Raw genomic sequence first — 24,975 nt, 5'->3', positions numbered from 1 at the left:
TGAATTTCACCAACAGGGACACAGGCAGCAATAATAACCTTACAGGGCTTTTAACAACTCACCACTCTATCAAAAAAAAGAAGTTTTGACTTTAGATATACTTTAAATATAAATCTAATAAAACTGTCACTTTAAGCCTGTAAAGAAATGTTCACTTCTGACATTTCTACACAGAAAGAATGTGTTTAAGTTATTATGTCTTGTGAGCAGCTTATTATAAACCAAACAAGACGACATCAATTAGTTTTCAAGGTGTCCTGAAGTTACTGTGACAGGACAAACATGCAGTAGAATATTAAAGATTGATTAGTATGCCTTGTAACATTTTTAGTGCATTTTTAGAACCCTGTGATATGAATGACTCCATTCGTTTTAATTATTGAATTTCTCATTGCAGTTTTCATGCATTATTTGGAGCATAAAAAAAGTGTATCATAACCAGACTCACATGAATGATTCCTTAAACCTGAACTACAGGCAGATAGAAAAAACACAATTAATTGCAGCTGTATAACAAAACAGAAGTAAGACCAAAGCTTTTATTTCAACCTACTTCTTTTCTGAGTCACAGGAGTGCACTTATTTTTGCACTTCCGTGACATAGAGTCAGCTAACAGCAGGCTAAAGCCCATTGTCGGCTGACGTCACAGAGCTGCTCCAGACTCTGGATCCACACCAAATTGTCAGGATCCACTAAGCTGCCTGATTGACAGTTGGCTGAGAGTCAAAGTCAGCTGTGCCTGGCCCCTCTCCAGCCCGATGCTCCAGAGAGCTTTCCACTTCAGTGATCAGTTTGTGGTCTTAGAGCCAGTGAGAGACAGCTGCAGCATCAGGCAGATGCTGCAGCATTTATTTGGCTGCATATTTTTTATTTTTTTTGAACCCCCAAACTTCTCCTTTAAATGTATTTTATATACAACTAGTTAGAGGTCGTCCGAAATGGGTTTTTCTCTGGCCGATGATGATATTTAGAAATCGCGGCGGCCGATATATGATGCCGATTTTTTTGGGCCGATATGTTAGGCCGATTTTTTTTTTTCTTTTTTTTTTCCCTTCATCTCATAAAATCTAACAGTTAGACCCCTTTCACACTGGGGCATTTTTCAGGCGCTTTTGGGCTAAAAATAGCGCCTGTAAAGTGCCTGCAAAACGGCTCCCCTGCAGTCTCAGTGTGAATGCATGAGTGTTTTCACACTGAGGCGATGCGCTGGAAGGATGTTAAAAAAAAGTCCTGCAAGCAGCATCTTTGGAGCGGTGTATACCGCTGCTCCACCACTCCTGCCCATTGAAATGAATGGGCACCGCTGCCAAAGCGCCTGCAAAGCGATTCGGCAGTGGCACTTCACGGGCGCATTTAACCCCTTCCTCGGCAACTAGCTGGGTTATAAGCACCCCACTAGCAGCCGAATAGCGCCGCTAAAATGACGGTAAAGCGCCACTAAAACTAGCAGCGTTTTACCGTCACCGCCTGCCTGCTCCTAAACATTTATTAAACAAAACAAACCTCCAATCAGTGCACTTGTATGTATAATTTAGATAAAAAAACTTAAATATTAAATACACAAAAACAGGTAATCAAAACTTTTGGATGAAAAAAAATGGGCTAACTTTACTGTTTTAGTTTTCTTTTAAATTCATTAGTCTATTTTTTCCAAAAAAATTGCGTTTGAAAGACCGCTGCGCAAATACCATGTGACATAAAATATTGCAATAACCGCTATTTTATTCCCTAGGGTCTCTGCTAAAAAAAATATATATATATAATTTTTGGGGGTTCTAAGTGATTTTCTAGCAGAAAATACAGGATTTTTACTTGCAAACAAGTGTCAGAAAAGAATTAGTCTTTAAAGCGGGATTCCGGCCTTAAAAAAAAAAATGTAAAAGTCAGCAGCTACAAACACTGTAGCTGCTGACTTTAAATAAGTAATTACCTGTCCTGGGTGCCCGCGATGTTAGCCGCCCGAGGCCGACCTGTCCCTCGGCTCCCGGCACCGCCATCCTAGGTAAGGGAAACAGGCAGTGGAGCCTTGCGGCTTCACTGCCAGTTTCCTACTGCGCACGCGCGAGCGGCGCGGCGCTCTGTGAATGGCCCCGTGGTGTTCTGGGAACACAAACAGTTCCCAGAAGACAACGGGGCCGCTCACCGAGGAGAAGAACACGCCGTGGAAAAGGAAGAGGCAGATTAGGAAGACTGCTTAGCAACAAGGGTTTAGGTAAGTTTACATTTTTTTTTTCAAATTTTTTTAAATTTATTTAGGATTTTTGGTGAATTTTTTTTTTCAGGGTGGCCCTCCACTTTAAATGGTTAAACTGAGAACTCCTACACACGGAGTTCAGTCCATTGATAAGTATAAACATTGTATCTCTTTAGCTTCTTTTCTCAGACTTGGCAGGAAGACTTCAGGCAACTTGCATTGACTTCTATTACAGAAGTCATTTGCAAGTCGCGCTGAAGTTATAATCGGCCTTTCTTATCAGCACAATTGGCCGATGCCGATTAATTAAAAAACACCAAATATCGGCCGATATATCGGTCGACCTCTACAACTAGTACCTGTTTTAACAACAGCCTCTGTCATTGCCTACACAGCAGCACTCTGACTAGAAAAAGGAGGGTAGCTGCATTGCACATGTGTTAAAAGGAACATGCTGAAGAGAGAGAATTTGATTATTTGTCAGTAACTTGCTGCTCATTCATTGTCCAATCAGCAAGTTGGGGAAGGTGATATCATTGTATTGTATTAACTATTATAGAAAAAGTGGTGTCACCCATCTACATGTGCTGTTTGGCAATGGTGTATGAATAAAACAATGATAAGATGAGTATTTTACCTGTGTATTCAGCAGTTTGCCTGGAATTCAACTTACTGAATTTAATTAACATAATTATTAAAATCTGTGCATGACCCTGCATCTTCTTACCTATCGCCTATCCAGCCAGGATTGCAATGCGAACACTTCCCATTGATGTGATTACAGGTGTGTCCTTCCTTGCACAGGGGGCATGCAAGAGAACAGTCTTCTCCATAGAAACCATGGGCACATGTTTGGTCACACCTTGTTCCATTCCATCCTGGTTCACACGCAATACATCGACCATCAGCAATGGTACATGGCTGCAGTCCCTTACATTGACCACATCTAGAAAGAAAAGCACCCAATTTAACAAATGTAGCACACTCAATAGGTCATTAAAAGGCATAGTTTAGACCAGTCCTCAAGTACCCCCAAAAGGCCGTTTTGGGAATTTCTCTTAATAAATAAAATAGCTGTCCAAAATACTAAGCCATTGATTCTGATTTAAAGCACCTGTGCAAGATAAAGGAAAACCTGCAAACATGGCCTGTTGGGGGTACTTAAGGACTAAGGTTGAGAACCACTGGTTAGTACTGAATCTGAAAATATAGAAAAAACCCAATTTTCCAGATTTCTTAGAACATAGCAATGTTTAGGACTCCCCAATGTGCTGAAATAGAGGAAGAGCCTTGGCCTTGTGCTGAAACAGCAGAGCTCTCATTACACAAATGCTTAGCTGTAATGGCAGACTGAAGTCAGAAATCAACAGACATTGCCCTTATACAGAAGAAGGAAAAACAATGCAAGATTTTGACAGCAGATGGGACTGCAGGTAAATTCAGTTCTCCAGAGCAGGACTCAAAAGGAGGAGAGGTCCCTTTTTGTTGACACAGAAATCAAACTTAAAGAACCTTTGAAATTCTATTTGTACCATAAATGATTAGGTATACATGATATCCAACCATCCATCTAGTTAAAAAATGTAAAGTATCAGGTACTGCCAATAATAATTATTATAGTTTTATCTGCTTACCTCCTCCGACAGCCCTGTCCATAAAGTCCAGCAGGACAAGGCTCACGACAAAATTTACCCCTATATCCAGGTTCACAAGTGCAAGTTCCATCCATTTGATTGCATTTGCCTTTGAAACACTGGCATACTCTCTCACATCTTGAGCCCCATAACCGTTCCCGACACAAGCAGCGTCCAGTCAGTTGATCACACGGGGAATTGTTGCAAGAGCATTGGTTGTTACAGCTCCGAGCCCACCATCCTGGCTGACAAATGCACCTTCCTGTTGCTTGGTCACATTGTGAGTTGGTACTACAATAACAGGCATTCGAACACTGAGGGCCCCACCAATTTTGTTCACAGGTGCACTTTCCAGTCTCTTGGTCACATTTTCCATGCTTGCATAGACAGGCATTCTCACAGTTGGATCCCCATCGATTTGCATTGCAAGTGCACTGTCCGCCAACATCATCACATTGTCCATGTGGATGGCAGGAACATTTTTCTTTACAGTCTGGACCCCAGAACTGTCTTGGGCACTCTAGGTGAAAATAAAATAGATTTAAGCAATCACGTCTCATATTTAAAAATTATTGCAAGCAATAAATGTATGGTTTGCGCAAATAGCAACTTCATACACTAGTCTGTAAAAACCAATTGAACTTTAAATATACAATATCTATTTTTTGGCTATGACTTACTGCATTTTGCATAGGGCTCTCTGGATTACAATAGTACCAATTAACTCAAAACTCACATTTCAATTTTCAGTATATGAGCTATATATGATCCTTTACACAGCTCAATGTAACCGGTAGATTTTTTACTTACCTTATATTTTGACAACTGCAGAAGGGGGAAAGAAGTAAGGCACCAATCCAGGAGTCACCACATACACAAAAATGTCTAATAAGGTTGATATTCTTGAAGGTGTTTGTAACATGAAACATGTTTCGGTATTGCTTGAAGATTATTATTATTATTATACAGGATTTATATAGCACCAACAGTTTGCGCAGAGCTTTACAATATAAAGGACAATACAGCACCAATATAATTCAATACAAGAGAGTTAGGTGGGCCCTGCTCCCGAGAGCTTACAATCTAATTGGCCAAAGCAGTGAAAACTAGTTTAACCATTTGGGGCCTGCGCTATAGCTGAAAGACGGCTACAGAGCAGACTTAAAATGCCGGAAAGGGTGTCCATGGCACGCTCTGTGATCGCCAAATCCTCGGGACTCGGCTGATCACAGATCGGGGTAAAGGGCCAATCACAGCGGCCCTTTACCACATGATCAGCTGTCAACCAATGACAGCTGATCACGGAAGTAAACAGAAGCCAGTTATATGCTTTTTTTCCCTCACACTGACAGAATGAGGAAAAAAGAAGAAAGCTGTTACAGGGACATTGGTCCCCTCAGTGCCCACCAGTGCTGCTAATCAGTGCCACCGGTGCCGTTAATCAATGCCCACCAGTGCCGCTAATCAGTGCCCACTAGTGCCACCTACCAGTGCCCATCAGTACTGCTAATCAATGCCCACCAGTGATGCTAATCAGTGCCCACCAGTGCCACTAATCAGTGCCCACAAGTGCCATCTACCAGTGCCAATCAATACTGCTAATCAGTGCCCACCAGTGCCACCTATTAGTGCCCATCAGTGCCTCATCATCAGTGTTACTTATCAGTGCTGCCTACCAGTGCATATCAGTGCCCATCAGTGCTGCCGATCAGTGCACCTATCAGCGCCATCTATCAGTGCCACCTCTCAGTGCCATTCAGTGCTGCCTATCAGTGCTCATCAGTACCACCCATCAGTGCAGTCTCATCAGTGCCCATCAGTCCCACCTATCAGTGACCATCAGTGCTACCTCATTAGTGCCTATCAGTGCAGCCTATCAGTGCCCATCAGTGCAGCCTATCAGTGCAGCCTATCAGCACCAATCAGTGAAGGAGAAAAATTACCTGCTTGCAAAATTTTATAACAAACATTTTTTTTTGCAAATTTGTTTTTTGTTTTTAAAAAAAAAAAAAAAAAAAAAAACAGTGGTGATTAAATAAAGCTGTATTTGTGTGAAAAAAAAAAAAATTTCATTTTGGTACAGCGTTGCACAACCGCGCAATTGTCATTCAAAATGGAACAGCGCTGAAAGCTGAAAATTGGTCCGGAGCAGGAAGGGGGTGAAAGTGCCCAGTAAGCAAGTGGTTAAGGGAAAAAAATCATCTGATAGAGTACAATATTGTGGTACAGTGTTGGCCAGAACATCAGAAGAAAATGTTTGGAGGTGCTTATTTTAGATGATTGCAGACACAATTAAGAATTCAATTTCAGTTTAGAGTCCAATTCTGAAAACATCCCTTACAAGCAGATATAAGATAAAACGAGTCTAGAGATGGACAATTAAACCGGTGAGGGGTCTGGGGGATGAAAGATATCAGGGGAGTCCGCAGGAGCATAATATACACAGGCTTGAAGAAAGAAGGGAAGGGAGGGACATGACTTCATTGTTTGCATTCATTAGGGTATAAACAGGGGCATTGCTTGAATTGTGAAAGACTTCACACAACCTTGGGCACCCGAAGTTAAGCAATAATAAGGAGCACCTACAGCACCGTGGCAAATGGTTGACGCGGTCATATTGGGTTAACAGTGGGAAGGGCTTAAAGAGGCATGGTTAAATTGAACCTAAGCCTGCTTGCACATGTGCCACAGTCTATCAACCCACAAAATATGGGAATGTAATATATAATATAGCACATAGTGCACAGTGACTGGGATTATGTAATGCAGAAAGTGAAGGAGTCAGTAGCATGTAAAGCACTGTACAGGTGTCAGGGGCATATAACACACAAAGTGCAGGAGTCAGTAGTATGTAATGCACTCTCTTAGATCTATAATGAGCAGAACCTCCCCAGGGCCCTAAGTGTACTGTCTGCCCTCATGTTGTAAAGCGATGTACAAGCTGTTGGCGCTAAAGAAATCCTAAATAATAATAATAATGTACAGAGCACATTATAAACCTTCCTACCTGTATCTTGCGTTTTTCACCTGCATAAGATTTGCATTGGTCATTAGTTTCCTAGTGTCATTTGAAGCTCTGTATGCTGTATGTAAAGCTATAGTAAATCTTTACATTTCTGTGTCAGAAGTTTCTGTTTGTGTTCAAACATGAGGCATTCAGCATGACACTGCATAGGGTAATGCATTACCTCTGTCTATAGTCTTAGAACTGACAATTCCTGTAAAGAGAATCCATGTCCCACAATTCCAGGGTCTCTCAGTCTACTGCTGTGCAATAGGGGTGAGCTCAGTGTTCGGTCCAAATATAATTTCAAACAGAATACTGGCTGTTTGGACATTTATCCAAATGCTAAACGTCTAGGACATTTGACATGGATAAATGTGACAGCATTCAGATTGTCCCTGCTGCATTCTTACCAACCACTTATCTCACCACACCCATTCATTTACATGGCTGAGAATCCCTGGCCACATAAGCAAATGAGCAGGAATTTGAGGGGGCCTCAGATCAAGGGTCTGGTATGAATTTCCTAGGGAACCTCATGCTATCCCTTTAAAATATATACCAGACTCAAAGTTATGCATTTTGGGGGATTCTACACTTTTTTAAAATTCCGACTGTAAGATGTGCTGCAACAAAAGTGACATTTACAACGAAAAATGTACACAGACCCCTCCAAAGGTCCCCAAAAATACATAGCAGACAGTTGGAGGGAATGAAATACTGGAATAAAACCTCATTTGCCAGCAACTGAATTTTAAATAATTTTTTCCTTTGTAAAATGTCAGATATTCACAGCTTCACAGGCACAATCAGGGCTCCCTCCAGGCATGTTATTTAAAGGAATTAAGCATTTTTATTGTTTCTCTTTAAGCGTTAAAAAAATCACTGTTCCAGGCCAAACTGAATTCTTTTACTTTTTTTTCCCATTGGTACATGTTCCCAAGGTCAGTGCTCTCACCCATGTTGTTTTTATACACCCCTTGCCTATCAGCCCAGAAACTTAGCATTTTTAATTTCACAGATCTGGCTCCCATAGATTTGAATGGGGTTCGCATTTGGCATCTAAACGTCTTTAAGATTCGTCAAACCCACAGCAGTTCGGCTCATCCCTACCCTGCAGGTGAGAGTTTAACAGAAATTAGATCTAAAACAAGCACAAACAGGCAGTTCAATTAACAGGGATCTCAACATGCAATGTTTGCACTCCAAAATATGTGATACAACACAGAGGAATTGGCGAGTCATGCATTGCACACAGTGTGATCATGAAGAAGAAGTTACCTGTCCCTTTAGTGAATAGGCACAGGCTAGTTGTAGCACTACATGGGCATTGGGAAATCGATCAGCCATGATAATACAAACTGCAACATGTGACCCCTTCATTGCAAGATAAGGCAAACAAACAACACAGGGAATACAACTACACTAATTCTTAGGTAAAACAACAAAAATTTTGAAAATGTATAACGTGTTTTTTTAGATCGAGAATGAAAAGATTTCAACCACTGTCAGGTTTTTATGCTTTCTGTTTTTTTGCTGGGGAGATTCACCAGGGTTGATTTACTAAAACCGGAGAGGGCACATTCTGGTGGAGCTCTTCATAGAAACCAATCAATCATTTTTTTTGTTTGTCAAAGCTTAACTGAACAAGATGAAGTTAGAAGCTGATCGGCTACCATGTAGAGCTGCACCTGATTTTGCACTCTCCAGTTTTGGTAAATCAACCCCACCCTGTCTACTTCCAGTCACCAGCGCAGAAAGTGATGCAAAATTCTAAATTATACGGTTGTCACCAGAACAAGAGTAGAAAGGAAATCTTCAAATAGGGACGCTGGCTACAATGACAACAGACAAAAAAAAAAGTTTGTCTTTAGTTATACTAAAAGCACACTCCAGGTAAAGTACAATATCATGTCTTGCATGTCATTGCATACAAGGACCACATCCATTTTTCACAAGGCCTCTGTTTTTCATCCAGGCTAAATGCTAAATGTTAAATGCCAGGCCACCTCAATATCAAAAGGCAGGTTTTGCCTGCTCTCCTCTGCTCTGATATAGATTCTGTGGTGATGCTCTAATTATTTGAGGATTATGTCATAAGTGAAGCTGTGTACATGCGTGTGCCTCACTTCAGATTAAGCCTGTAGCGTGTGGTCAACAAGTGAAGCTCTGCAGTAGTTTAACAGACTTTTTTTTTTCTAGAAATAATACAGCAATAAATCAAGAAAGATGTGTACAGCTGTGCATGTTGGCCAGCATACAGAACTGCTGCACAAGTTTATTGTGCATGGCATAAAGTCTGCCGCTGGCTACTCGGCTTCCGTTTGTCAACAGCTTGACTGCCAGCTGCTGCCCACCCAACTTGTATTGCTGTATTAAGATTATAACACAAAAAATGTGCCAGCCAAGATTGCAATGAAACATGTTCACGTTAATTTATGTCAAACTTAAAAGTATACTATACAGATTAGATCTACAGAACTGCGATTAACAAAAGTAATATAATAGTATCTTGTATTCTAGTAACTAAATATAATAGTAACTTGTTTTCTGGACTTCCTGTTGAATGAAGTACATGTTCACTCTTTTAAAGCCAGCATTACAAACAAATTGTACATAGCATTTTATGATATATGCCTCGCTGTAAATGTAAGAAAACATAAGGTATATTTTTGATAATTTCAATTATATTTATTAAGTTGTGCATATTCTGTATAAATATCATGAAAATACATTCCTTTATTGGACCATGAAAGGGAGATCACCACCTAATGACCTGTCTGCAGTAATAATTTCCTACAGAAAATGGTTTGAAAGGTAAGCATTTAATAAATACTCATCTAATCTTTAGCAAGAAATATCTACAAATTTGCAAAAGATAAAGCGGCTGCCCTTATCACCAAGACTTGCAAAACAATTGTAACCTAAATCTAAGTTTTCATGGCAGTCTAGAATTTCAGACAGAATAATGTTGGTAGATAAAGACCATTTGGTCCAGCTCATCTTCCCACTTCTTTTACGTGATAATTGTTTGTCTAAGAATAGATCTGTATTTACCCAGGCATGTCTAGATTACTGTATCTGCTAGAAATGTTGGTGGTTGGCTCTGATAGTGTACCAGTAAAAACTGTGTACTTATTGCAAAAATCTGTTTCTTGAAGTTCATTAGGGGACACAGTTTTCAGTTATTCTGATATTATTGGGTTATACTGTAGCTTAAAGGAGATTTTGGACACTGGCAAACAGGTATAAACTCTCCCCCTTCCAGTGTGCTTTCGTTTTTTTTGCTAGTGTCTTAGGAGTACGTTCATCTTTTCACTATTAAGAAAGGTTTACTTCTCTTTTTTAACTATCCATTTCAATTTATTCCTTAACAAGATAAGATAGCTTAATCTTGGCAATGCCTTCATATCAGTACCCTGAAATTGCTGGTCCAAAGATGGTTTTCCACTAAGGGTAACCACTACATATGATTTTTTTTAATCTTCTGCTCGGTTTAAATTGCTGGGTTTATGAAACATTTCCTTCTTTTGTAAGCACTGTTCCTTTAGATGCCCAAGATCATACATTATAATCTTTTCAGAGACACTACAGGGGTAAATTTAATATCAGTTCTTTGAGTCTGCATGAGTAATTCCTCAAGTCCCAGATTCTAATTGGCTTTTGGACAAACTAGGCTTAGTATATGTATGTCAAAGATAGACAGACATGAGATTATAAACCCATTTGGGCAGAAACTGATATGAATGGGTTTCTCTGCTGACCAAACATCAATTTGCAACAAAGGTAAAATGGATTAATTACTCTTTTCTAGATATTAATGCAGTTAATAGCACTGATTAAGGAAGAGCTAGCATAAGTTAGTCAGCAATTAAAACTGCCATATTAGGTCCATGTAGGTAATGTAGTTTGTTTAAGGCAGGAGATTCCAAACTCTGCTGGGCATACATGGATGTCAGGGGGAGACTGCCCTGAACACACATGGATGTAAGGGGGGACTCTGCTACGCACACATGGATGTAAGGGGGGACTCTGTTACGCACACATGGATGTAAGGGGTGACTCTGCTGGGCATGCATAGATGTTAAGGTGGACTGTGCTGGTCACTACTGAATGCAAGGGGGGGCTGTTCTGGGCACAAATAGATGTAAAGGGGGACTGTGCCAAACATTGCTGAATGAATGGGGGGGGCTGTGCTGGGCACTGCTAAATGTAAGGGGAACTCTGACGGCACTCGTGGATGTAAGGGGGACTCTGATAGGCACTCATGGATGTAATGGGGGGACTGATTATAAAACTGATTTTTTCAACCCATCAATAATTGTAAAATATAGAATATGGCCCCTATACTGAAAAGTTTGGAGATTTCTGCAGCAATTCCACACAATACATTCTTACAAAAGTTATGGAAAATGTTGCAATAGTTTATCAACTTTGAAAATTAAAATGATGATATTCAGCTACATCCCTTGAGCCAATGCCAGTTGGAAGGATACTAGCACAAAAATTTATACTTGAAATACTTGAACTTGAGATATATATAAGTGTGCTCTTAGCAAACACAGTAGCCTAGTGCAGATCCAGTGTGCTAGGTAAAAAAAAAAACGCAACATAATGTGTTAGGGGAGTCCAGAAGGGTATGGCCTAAAGATAAACAAGAGTTTCAGGTAATCTGTATAAAGTAAGGCAAGACTCAAGTGACTGTTATGTGTGCACTTCAAGTTTATGACTGGGTGAAAGGAGGGAGGCACAGACAAGGCAAAAACACGACCTAGAGAAAATGTAATACTACAGTTACATACCAGGGTTATGTCAGTCTGGGAAACAGATGTAAAAGGGGATTAGAAGTTCTTTTTCAGTCATGCTGACTTTTCAACATAAAAGAGAAGGCAGCTGTAAGATAGTTGTTCATGCCAACAGAATCAGGAGATCTGCAGAGCATAGATATACTTTAGTTTAATGAGTTGAAAGCAATGGAGTGACTAAGAAAACCATGACAAAATGTACAGTATACAGTATATGTGGAGTGGTGGTGGAGACAAAGAGGACCAATAGTCAAGGGAGAGTTGTAGTGAATTTACAGCAGTAGAAAGATAGTAGGGAATCAAGTCTTGCAGTGCAGCCTACTTAACTGAATGTAAAACAAATCTACAATGTAAGGAGGAATACTGGATGATATGCTGTAATATGGTCATTAATTCATGTTTCATATTACATTTGTAAAGTTAAGTGAACAATCCAAATGTGTTAAAAATATGAGTACTAGTAGTACTAATAAGAGTAGATGTTATGATTACTATGAAGGCTGACACTCCTCACTTGTGACACTCTTCACCAATAAAAATGCTAGGTGCCTGGCAGTTTTTGGCATTAATACTTTGCAGCAATGACCTGGAACAAACAAGCAGATTGTAGCGTAATTATACTGTCTGCAATTATGCTGCAAAGCGCTGAGAAAACTATTTGTGATATATAAATCCTGTATAATAATAATAATAATAATATAATAATACAGTAGTGCTGAATTTTTACTGTTCTACGTGCATGCAGTACTCGCGGTAATTAATGTGTTACACATGCATTGTCCGCAGAGGAGTAACTGGAACATTCAGGGCCCCAGTGCAAGAAATTGTGAAGGGCCCCCTGGACCTCCAGCTGGGGCCCTTCCCTCTGATCCTGGTGGCAGAGTGCCAAGGCCTGGTCACAAGTGCGACCTTTGGGACCCTGGTAGTTCTGCAACTGGTGTTAGTAATTTTTTTTTTTAATTATTTTATCTTTACTATTTTTTTTACAATATTATTTTTAATTCATTTTTTTTCTTTTTAATTTTTTAGGAGCTTTGGTGAAATATCATGGGTCCAAACAGACCTCTGATGTTTCCCCTTTGAGACAGAGAATGGAGATTGAGGACCTCAGCTGTACAGAGCTTCCCATTCATTCACAAATTGAAGCATAGTAAACACAGTTTACTATACTTCAGTTATGAATGGACAGAGTCAGTGATCGGTACTGATTCATTCAGACAAGGAATGTGTAATTTACGGACCCCTTTCCCGATCTCCATCCTGACACATTCCCCAGTAGCAGCCAGCAGGAGAGGGGAGGGAGGGATCCAGCAAAGCTGCGGGGAACGAGGGAGGCCAGGAGAGAGCAAAGGGGGGCCGCTTGAGAGCACAGCGGGGACCAAGAGAGAGCACAGGTTGGATAGGAGGGAAATGGCATTTAGAGGAACCAATCCCATCCATTTTCCTCCTGCAGCCAATATATGCCTGTGGGAGGGAGAGGAGGAGAAGCGGGCTCTCAGAGGCTGTAGGAGGAGAAAAGGAGGGGATTGGTTCCTGTGTATGCAGCGGCCCCTGCCGCCCCTCCTATCCAGGTGTACAGGGGGGCCACACCTTACTCCGTAGCTAGGGGATGCTTTATACAATTAGTCCCATCCTTCTTCTCCATGCTTTAGCCGCCATTCATTCCATGTACTGCATTATGCTAGACTAGACACACTATGATTTGTTGATCTATATGATGTTCATCTGTTGTGATCTGCGTAAATCTGGATTAAAGTTTTCTCCGATCTGCTCATTTGGATTGCATGACTGTCTGCAAAGCTACTGTAAGTTAAGCTATCTCACCACAACTGGATCAATTATAGGGACACACATTTTCAGACTTTCAGTGCTCAGATTGCAGAAGCAAAATAGTAATGCACATAAGTATGTGTTTATGTGTTCATACAGTTTCCCTTTTCTTTCACACTAAACTGTAGTACATAGTTGTAAACCAGCCACATAGAAAAGAATGGGATTTCATGCAGCACAATTCAGGTGTTTTGCAGCATCAAAATGGAAAAGGATAAAGCCCAAGCCATAGGATCAGCATGGTCAGGGAACTAGAATTTGCAGAGGGAGCAATCAACCTCTATATTTCTTGGCAACAGGCTTTCTTTAACCACTTTAGCTCTTAGGCTACTTTCACACTGAGGCACTTTACAGGCGCAATAGCGCTAAAAATAGTGCCTGCATAGCGCCTGTAAAGAGTCTCTCCTCTCACTCCAGTGTGAAAGCCCAAGGGCTTTCACACTGGAGCAGTGCGCTGGCAGGATGCCAAAAAAAGTCCTGCAAGCCGCATCTTTGAGGCGCTGTAGAAGTAGCGTATACACCGCTCCTACAGTGCCCCTGCCTATTGAAATCAATGGGCAGCGCCGCCGAAGTACCGGCAAAGCGCCGCTGCAGGCTCTGATCTGTATTTACAGGCTCTGATCTGTAAACTGGAAACAATAGCACATGTTGTGATCTGCAAACTGAAAACACCAGCAAACTGGAAACATTGGCGTTTGCTGTTATCGGCATACTGGAAACATTGGCGCTTGCTGTTATCGGCATACTGGAAACATTGGCGCTTGCTGTTATCAGGAAACTGGAATGATTGGCGCTTGCTGTCATCAGCAAACTGGAAACATTGGCACTTGCTGTTATCAGCAAACTGGAAACATTGGCGCTTGCTGTTATCAACAAACTGGAAACATTGGCGCTTGCTGTCATCAGCAAACTGGAAACATTGGCGCTTGCTGTTATCAGCAAACTGGAAACATTGGCGCTTGCTGTCATCAGCAAACTGGAAACATTGGCGCTTGCTGTTATCAGCAAACTGGAAACATTGGCGCTTGCTGTTATCAGCAAACTAGAAACACTGGCAACAGCTGTTATCAACAAACTGGAAACATTGGCGCTTGCTGTCATCAGCAAACTGGAAACATTGGCGCTTGCTGTTATCAGCAAACTGGAAACATTGGCGCTTGCTGTTATCAGCAAACTGGAAACATTGGCGCTTGCTGTTATCAGCAAACTGGAAACATTGGCGCTTGCTGTTATCAGCAAGCTAGAAACACTGGCAACAGCTGTTATCAGCAAACTGGAAACATTGGCGCTGGCTGTGATCAGCAAACTGGAAACACTAGTGCTTACTGTGATCTTCAACACTGGCACTTAGTATGATCAGCAACACTAGCACTTGCTATGACCAGGCACTGGCACTGGTTGTGTACAGTGCCGTCGCTAGGGGGTGGCTTTTGGGGCTACAGCCCTGAACCTGGGGCCCATAGCCCCGAGTCTCTGCAGGGGTCCCCAAGGGGAGGGGAGGCTCTCTGGGGACCCTGATGTAAGGGGGGGCTCTCTGGGGACCCTGATTTAAGGGGGGCTCTCTGGGGACCCTGATGCAAGGGGGAGGCTCTCTGGGGACCCTGATGCAAGGGGGAGGCTCTCTGGGGACCCTGATGCAAGGGGGAGGCTCTCTGGGGACTCTGATGTAAGGAGGTGCTTTCTGGGGACCCTGATGTAAGGGGGTTCTCTGGGGACCTTGATGTAAGGGGGGGCTCTCTGGGGACCCTGATGTAAGTGGGGGGCTCTCTGGGGATATATACACACACACGCGTATATTACTGTATATACATGTGTATGCCCGCCCAAGCGTATGACTTTCTTTACTACGCTGCTATGGCCTCTAGCCCCAGATCTTTTGTAGACCTAGCAACGCCCCAGGTTGTGTAAAAGAGGCAATGTAATAGGGGGTGCATGTGCAGCTTAGTGTACATTCCACAGAGGGCTGCAAATAAGCAGGTGAGCGTAGTTTATTGCAGTAGAGACATTACAAGTGTCTTCTGCAATAAAAGCCTGCCTGTTCACAATTTTTTTTATTTTTTACATTTAGTTCCATTTTAAGAATTGGTGAGCTGCAATATTATGCATTTTTTTATTCTGGATTCAGATATGCTTTAAAGGATTGTGAACTGAGCCTTATGTTTTGTCTACAGATATGCAATCGGGTAGATTTACTAAAGGCAAATAGACATGGCACTCTACAAGTGCAGTTTCTCCAAAGCTTGGTAAATGAGGTAAAGCTTCACTTTACAAAGAATACCCATGCAAATATTATTATTGGTATTATTATATTAGTATTCTACAGGATTTATATAGCGCTAACAGTCTGTGCAGTGCTTTACAAAGAATACCCAATCACATGCAAGGAAAAAAAAAAGAGCATTTTTGCTTGCACAGGATTGGATGATGGAAGTCAGCAGAGCTCTCCCTCATTTATTAAAGTGTTTGTAAACCCTTACACACCACTTTTACCTATAGGTATAATTAGGCGTACCAGTAGGTACTAGAAATATCTCGTAAACCTGCACGGTTTAGGAGATATTTACCATATACCATATGTGCCGACTTCATTGGTGCATGCGCACTAAAGTAAAGGCACGATCATGCCGTTTCTATAGGGCCCGTGCTGTGACTGTCGGCTCCCGCACGCATGCGCAGAAGTCACGTCACGCGACTCCGGCTAGTCACAGAGCCGGAGTTCATGGCCCCGGAAGGAAGAGGGGTGAAGATAAACTCGGCCACCAGCGGGGACCTCAGGAACATCACGGGCTTCGTTTGCAGGTAAGTGCAACATAATGAGTTAGTATGCGATGCATACTGGCCCATTATGCATTTACTTTGCAGGGGAAAAAAGAGGAAAAAAACCCATCAGGGTTTACTTCCCCTTTAAGCTCTGAAGCGACTGCACTTGCAAAGTACACACTCTATTTGCCTTTAGTAAATCAACTCCATAAGTATAAATTAATAAAAATAAGTAAAGATGTCATTTTGTTACATTTGTGCACTGTGCATATACTAAGATAATTAGAAATACAAATATGAAAAGGATACACAATGAACCAAATTTTCTAACATTCATTTTCTGTTAGAACACACATTGTAAACCAGGCCTATGTGACATTCAATTAGAAATATGATTAAAAAGCAATACCTACTTGTTTCACAATTGGCACCAAAGTATCCATGACGACAACGACACTCGTTGGGCCTGACACAGACCTCATTCTCTTTGCATGTAAAGTTGCCTTCACAAACAGCTAGGAAATAAAGAGACATTACATAAATCATACAAAATATTACAATTTAAGCACACATAAAATATGATTATTGTGCACGTACTAAAAGAAAGAAAAGAATCAAATATATTATCAAGTGGAATAAATAAAAAAAATAGTGTGTAGCTTACTATGAAATAGGTAATAAAGTGCTGATAAAAACAAGACTTGCCCAATATTAAATATCTTGTGTTGCCACCCATCCTATCCCAATGATGCTTATAGGCTTATTCTATAAAATAAAACAACAAGCAAACTGCAAAGTCCAGCATGCCATTTCAACTATTTAGGGTTCACTGTACTAATGACAGCCAGTGCAATATGAACGCTATGATAAATGGCCTTTGTACTTTTTGAATATATTGCTATTGCTATAATGCTTCTGCTTTACAACAAACCCACCCTTCACTGAAACTTAGAGGTAAAAGCAAAAATGAGAGTCCAGCGTACCCCCAAAAAAAAGTTGGACTGCCATTTCTTAGCACATCAGTGCGCTGCGATAATGAGCATTGCACGCTTTAGTGCTATATATTCTAAATTGCATCTCAATGCACCTTCCCAGTGCACCTGCATTGCAATACAGGTTAATAGGCAATGCATCGTACATTAGCAACTTCAGCTCTGGAAGGTTTACCCCCTTCATAACCAGGCCATTTTTTTGCAATACGGCACTGAGTTACTTTTACTGACAATTGCGTGGGTGTGTGCGATGCTGTAGACAAATACAATTTATGTCCTTTTTTCCCACAAAAGGAGCTTTCTTTTGGTGGTCTTTGATCACCTCTGTGGTTTTTATTCTTTGCGCTATATACAAAAAAAGACCGTCAATTTTGAAAAAAAAAAAAACAATATATTTTTTACTTTCTGCTATAAAACATTCCCAATGAAAAAAATTTAAAAAATCTAATTTCTTCATTACTTTGGTAAAACAAAAATCCCAATATGTGTAAATTGATTGGTTTCCGCAAAAGTAATAGCGTCTACAAACTATGGTATATTTTTATTTATTCATTTTTTTTTACTAATAATGGCAACGATCAGTGACTTATAGCGGGACTGTGATATTGCAGCGGACAAATCTGACACCTAGCTGACACTATTTGGGGACCAGTAACACTAACACAGTGATCAGTGCTAAAAAAATATGCACGGTCACTGTACTAATGACAATGGCAGGGGTTAACATCAGGGGCGATCAAATGGTAAATGTGTTCCCTGGGAGTAATTACTAACTGTGGGGGATGTGCTCTGAGTGGGGGAATGTAAAGATCCGTGTTCCTGCTTAGCAGAAACACAGGATCAGCACATTCCCCTCTCACAGAACAGCAGTCTACCTTGTTTACATAGGCAGACCGCCGTTCTGCCTTTCTCCCGAACGATTGGTGGGTCCCTGCGGACATCGAAACTGCCGGACCCACTGATTGGCTCCCGCTGTGTCCAATCACAGCAGGAGCGAGTCACCGGCGGAGCACCTGCGTGCCCCAGAAGTGTCAGATCACCTATTAGGTATGTGATCTGGCACAGAGCTGCCACCCTGCAGCAGTATACGTGTGTGGGGCGGTCGCTAAGAAGTTAACACTCACATACTGCAGCTTACCAGGCTGGTGTGAATAGGTCCCAATGGCAGCAGCAAGGGAGGCAAAGAAAAATTTCACTTCTGATGCTTTGACCAATTTGTGTACACCCTAGATTGCACACCAGTGGGGGTAGTTGCGGGGACACTGTCAGTTCAACAGTGTAGTAGGTGTTACAGCATCAGTGCTCTACAATGTAAAAAATGGTTCATGGTTCATTTTATTTGCAGCTGTCAGGAGGAGCAGATAATAACGATGAACTTATTTTTACACAGATGGTAATATCTGCATGGTATTTTTAATTTTTTTTGCAGGTCCATGGAATCTTCACAGAGCAATAGCCATCTTGTTTAACTAGTAAAATACTATAAAATAATTTGCACCCCTTTTTCGTTTTTAGCATTTACAACATGTTTATGTGAAAAGGTGTGCCTCAATAAACCATGTCTTGATCAAGACTCTTCAGCATCTGGGACACTCATGGGTATGTAAGATGCTTGCCCACTGTTTTCACCTGCCAATTGCTCCATCACTACTGTTTCCTGTAGTGATGTAGTAGTCGGCTGGAGGTGCTACAGCATTCTGACGCAGAAGTGTCAGATGATGGAGATTTTTTGGGCACTGGACAAGGTAATGAGAGGTAAGTATTCTTGATCTTCTTTCACAAGGGTCATTTGGAATAAAAATACTAGTGACACTTTAACCTCCCTGGCGGTATGATTATTTCAGATTTTTGCGTCTCAAAGTGGTACAATTATTTTGCATAGAAATTTGGCGTTTTATATTGTAGGTCTGTAATTCTTAGCAATAACACACTTAGATCTGTCCACCAAGAGTCTAGTAGATATCCCAGGTATGATGAAGTTTGAAACACAAAATCATAAATTATAATATAATAAATATAACAATTTAAAAAAATAATAATATAATAATAATAAAATAAATTTCCCCACAATTCACTATCGCTCAATTCTGCAAGTGCTCTAATTTACTATCACTGTTTTCTAGCTGGTCTAAAGCCACTTTTGACGTAAAGGGACACTTTTTGGTTGCTATGGACAATCTCAGGTTTCCAGGCAGAAAGAACAGTATATGTAATATAAAACTGCATGCAGGGCATGGGCCAAAGCACTGGGGGACAAAAGGGAAGTGAAATGATTTCATACAGTACTGTAATCTGTAATACTGTATGTGTTATGATTATTACTTTTTTGAATTTGCCGCCAGGCTCCGCCCCCATGCGTCGCAACACTCGCAGGGAACGGAGCCTGGCACAGAGAGGCTTCGGGAAGAGGACGGAGCCCGCAGACAGCGCGAGGGAGACATCGCAGGATCCTGGGGACAGGGTAAGTAACCTGCACCAGGATCCTGAGATGTAATCCCGAGTGTGGCTCGGGGTTATCGCTAATGGTGCTGAAATTTAACCCCGAGCTACACTCGGGAATACCGTCAGGGAGGTTAAGATAAAGTGTCCCTAATTAAGTGGTACTTGCTAAAACTGTTTCTAAAAAGGTGGATATATTTTAAAATTTTAAAGGTTTTTAATAAAGCTAAAAAAATACACAGAATGCAATAACTGAGATTAATGCTTTGCATACATATTTTTTCCTAACAATTCCACCTGCTTTTAAGGCCAGCCATAAAAGGTTTGAACCTCAGCAGGTTAGCAGGAAAGAAATGAGCACAATTCCCCATCAACACAGACAGTGATGACAGGAGTATCCCTCCTACCGAGCATTTGTCTTCTCCTGGTGGGGACGGCTTCCCTCGCCCACCTTCGCCTCCCCCGCCGGAAGAAGAAAAATGCCCGGTAGGAGGGATTCCCATCATCACTGTCTGTATTGATGTGGAATTGTGCTCATTTACTTCTGGCAAACTATGGTTGCAGGAATGAAATTTGCACCGTCTATGGCCTGCCTCAGCAGCTTTTTATAAAAAATTTGATTTATAGATAAAATAAAAGCTATAAAAACGTTATGTGCTTGGGCTTTTTAAATCTTCTTTTAAAAAAGCTTTCAAACACAGTAGTGATTAGATTTATCATGCAACCCACCTGTGACATTTTATATATTAAAATGTATGTTCGGGATAGTGGTAGGTTGTGTTGATCAATTAAAGTTGAAGTTTCTCTCTAAAAAAAAAATCCACTTTAGCTTTACTGAGCTAACTTACATGTAGGGAACTATGTCCCTGGTCATGCAGGCAGCTGGATCCTGTAGATATCTTCACTGCAGGGATGCCTCGTCCTCTTCCTGTCTCTGAACGTCCAGCGCTGTGGAGGTTAAAAGCTTCGGTCCTTTGTGACGCTGCTGTGAAAACATCTCAGATGAGATCTTCTCCCTCCTCCTTCATTGACAAAAACATTCTTTCACTGCTTTCACTGCATGTAATATAATCTGTGAAAGGGGGACTCTGATATGTCACTGGAATCTCTCCCTCATTCCCAAATCTTGCTACCGGCAGTGGAGGCAATGAAAGAACATTTCTCAATGGAGGAGGCGAGGGGGGTTCCTTGTTGGTAACTTTTTCGCAGAAACTACCCAGATGACTATTATGCTCCACAGTGCTGGAAGTTCAGACAGGAAGCAGACGGCACATCCTTGGAGTGAATATTTCCACAGGATCCAGCTACCTGCACGACGATGGACATACTTCAATACAGCTAGTTTAGTTCACTAAAGCTATAGAGAATGCTTTTTATAATGGCTAAACTTTAGCTTTAAACTCAAAAGCTGTCTGAAGTTGCTTGAAAATTGCCATGGGTATGGTCAGCATTACATTTTCCACAAAGCAATGTAACTTTTATTAACTAATGCAATCCATTGTTTTATATTGAAAAATAATAACCTGAGAGACTACAGAAATGATTACTATTTAACGGGGATATAATGGCAAATTTTTAGTCATTTAATATTAAGTGTTTGTCTAACAGCTTCCTGTCCAGAGAATGTATATAAGCATCCTAGACTGGAAGCAGTTGTACCAGGGTCATGGCTGCATGCTGGAGCCATTTTTAGAGCCATCAATTGGTTTTACTGTAAAAATGATCTGAGTGTTTGTACAGCCGCCTGATCACTTTTACAGGGCTTGGAGGGGGGACCCCCTTCCGCCACCATTCCTGGGTTCTCTTGCTCCATGTGGGAGTCCAGGACCTCTGAAAGTGGTCAGGCCAGCAGCACACAGAGGAGAAGGAGGAGCATCCTCCTTCCCCTCCTCTGTTATGAATGAAGCAAGGAGCAACGAGGGTTTTGTCATTTTTGGTTTTTCATACCCTTGTTTACCTGGCCGGTAATGGCCAGGGAGACAGCCAATTAAATGGCAGCAGGGTCTGTTGCTGTAGTAGAGGTGCAGCAGAGATTATGAATTCTGCTGTGGAGCAGCAAAGATGCACCAGCGTCTGTGGGTGTAGCTGTGGTGCAGTAGGGTTGTGTGCAGTAGCAGAACTACCAGGGTCGCAAAGGTCACACTGTTCCGCCACTGTAAGGGGAGCCCGCTGCCTGCCGCCCATTGCCTGTGGCCTGAAGGTTCTTCTACTAACATATGACGAGCAGGGCCGTCTTTAATATCGATTGGACCCTGGGCAAACATTTTCTTGGCAACAAGAAAAACATATAAATAAAGTGTAGCGCTATATATGAATGAGTGCAAAACCAAAAGTAAAAATAAAATTGACAGGAAAAAAAAAAAAGAATTATACCTTGATAGTACACAAACACAGTGAGTAAACAAAAGTGATATCCATATATATAAATTGCAATGAAATAATTAGTAATAGTGCCACAAATAAAGTGACATTACAGCAAAGTGAACACAATGTCCATATACAAATGCTGCGAATAAAGTCGCAAAAATGCAGTTTGACATGATCCAAATATGTGAAGGTGAAATGGTGAGTTATAACACCAAACAGTTCCAATCAGAGCACGTGTAGATCCGTGGGAAAATAAATGTGACTGTGATTAAACCACCACCATAAACAGAGGGGAGGCTTACCAAAACGTTTGAACACGCCAGGGCATACGCTCTGCGTGTCAAACAGGCTTGTATGTGGTAAATGAAGGTAATACTGGTTTCTGTGGGTTGGAGATATCCCGCTCACACTTGAATGGTCTTTCAAAATTCCATAAGGGCAAGGAATGGTCTCTCAGAAATCCGTAGGGGCAGGGATGGTAGAGGAGAAAACAAAAAGGGGCCACATAGCGTGATTCCGTAATAAACAATACAATTTATTAAAATGAAACAACACTCACATGGTATATGATACAAAAGTGCTTTGTATAAAATCAGTAGGCAGCAGTGGGGACCTTCCCCAAACATTTTCTTGGGCCCCCCTCCCCCATGCAATTTCGCTCTCCACCTGCTCTGAGTTTACAATAAATAGAAGCTGGACTCAATATCAATTTACTCAATCAGATCAGGCAGTTATGGCGATTGGTTGCCAAAAGTTACAGTGTATCATTGCAATTCACTGACTGGCTGCTAGAGGTTACAGCACACATTATTACTCATTTATTATTTTCTAGAGGTTACAGCACATAACTTCTGCTTGTTGTTGATTGGTTGCTAGAGATTACTGTACATCAATACTGCTCATTGATTAGTTGCTAGAGGTTACTGGATATCCTTACCTCTCACCAATTGGTTGCTAGAGGTTACTGCACATTATTACTGCTTACTAATTGGTTGCTAGAGGTTACTGCACATTATTACTGCTTACTAATTGGTTGCTAAAGGTTACAGCACATCATCTACTCACTGCCTGCACACCATGGACTGGGGAGGTGAGGGGAGCCATCAATAGACAGAAAACCCCAATGTAATGGGGATTCACATTGACCACTAATGTAATGGGGATTTACACTGACCACTAATGTAATAGGAGCATTCACATGAACCACTAATGTAAGGAGGGATTTACACTGACCACCAATGTAAAAGGGACATTTACACTGGCCACTAGTGTGGATGAAAGGATTGCACACCAAGCCCCAATGTAATGAGAAGATTTACACTGATCACCAATGTAACTGAGACATTTAGCCTGCTTTCACATTTGTGTGTGTCCGGAACGCATGCAAAATCACTTTTCTGACTCCACAGAAACATGCTGCCCTTTAGCAGATACGCAGCAGTGCCATTTATTGTTAATGACACCCTCACACATCTGCTGAGATGTGCATATTCACATGCACCACAATTCAGGGTGCTGTGGCACCATGTTATTTTGAAAAAGCGCTCAGCCGCCAATTTGCTTGCCTTGCAGAAAAGACTAATGATAGGTTTAATGAAGACAGTTGTAGGCAGGACTTTCAAGCATATCCATAGAGTGAAGGGGGAGGAGCTCTCTGCCATGTGAGGAGACCCCATGTTGGGAGAGCTGTCACTGGAGACATGTGTAGTAAGGAAGAAAGATATACACTAAGACTGAGCAAGGAAGGGGAACCAAGTGATCTGCAAGTGAGTGACACTGATCCCATCTTCCCATATCAGCGCTGCCACTGAATGTTCCCATCCCCACATATCAATGCTGCCAATGACTGATCCCATCCCCCATAACAGCACTGGCACTGACTGTTCCCATCCCCGCATATCAGCCCTGCCAGTGACTGATCCCCTCCCCCCATATCAGCACTGCCACTAAACTCAATTCCCTCCACCACCACTGATCCCACCCACTCCCCTCACAACTGCTGCCACTCATCCTATCCCATTCCCCCCACCACCACCACTGCTGCCACTCATCCCATCCCCCACCACTGCTACCACTTATCCCATCCCCCACCACTACCACCACCACTGCCTCCATTCCCATCCCCCCACCACCACCGCTGCCATTGATCCCATCCCCCCACCACCCCTGCCACTGATCCCATCCCACCACCACTTCCACCACTACTGCCACTGATTCCATACCATCCCACCACCCTTACCACAACCGCTGCCACTGATCCCATCCCTCCCACCACCGCTGCCACTGATCCCATCCCCCCACCCCCGCTGCCACTTATCCCAAGAGTGTAACTACAGAGGCCACAATTGCAACCCAGACCCATGCTCCAGGGGTCCCAAGTGTCACCCCTGTACACTTGGAGGAGGCGGCGGGGGCAGCAAATAGAGGAATTGATGCCCTCCATTTTCCTCCTGTAGCCCCTGAAAGCCAGCTACTCCTCCTCTCCCTCCTACAGGCATTCAGCGGCTGCAAGAAGAAAATGGGGGGCATAGTTTCCTCTATATGCCACCCCCACCGCCTCTCCTATCCAGGTCTTGCTGCCCCTGGGTCCCAGGATAAGTGGGAAGGGCCCAAGCTGGGGTTCAGGGGGCCCTTCATGGTTTCTTGCAGCGGAGCCCTGAAGGTCCTAGTTACACCTATGGTTGTGTGTGCAGTGGAGGTACAACATCATAGACCGTGGATGCTACTGGGGTGCAGTGGGGCTCTGGATGCAGTGGTGAGGCAGCAGAGTCTGTGGGTGTAGCTAAGGTGAAACTAGTGTGGGTATGCAGCAGAGACTGGGCAAGTTACAAAAATACAGCAGAGGTTCAATGTGGGTACTTGACTGTGGGTGCTGAGCTGAATAGCTTTTATAGCTCAGGGGAGCAATTGGACACTATACTCAAGCAGTGACAGCTCGTCTCCCATGAG

The 24,975-nt window shown here is 42.1% G+C and overlaps 1 protein-coding gene across 1 annotated transcript in view; it reads right to left on the bottom strand.

Annotated features, from left to right (window-relative positions):
• The window catches only part of SCARF2 (scavenger receptor class F member 2), a 334,216-nt gene that overhangs the window by 153,367 nt on the left and 155,874 nt on the right, over positions 1-24,975 (bottom strand). The window contains exons 3-5 of the mRNA XM_073629334.1: positions 16,642-16,743; positions 3,830-4,349; positions 2,923-3,141 (exon numbers count right to left, since the gene is read on the bottom strand). Of these exons, the coding sequence (XP_073485435.1) occupies positions 2,923-3,141; positions 3,830-4,349; positions 16,642-16,743 (841 nt within the window). The remainder of the gene's footprint in view (positions 1-2,922; positions 3,142-3,829; positions 4,350-16,641; positions 16,744-24,975) is intronic.

Source organism: Aquarana catesbeiana, linkage group LG01, assembly GCF_042186555.1.
Source record: "Aquarana catesbeiana isolate 2022-GZ linkage group LG01, ASM4218655v1, whole genome shotgun sequence".
NCBI classification, from domain to species: Eukaryota; Metazoa; Chordata; class Amphibia; order Anura; family Ranidae; genus Aquarana; species Aquarana catesbeiana.
The sequence above is the reverse complement of the archived record's forward strand: the minus strand, read 5'-3'. Positions and strand labels throughout refer to the sequence as shown.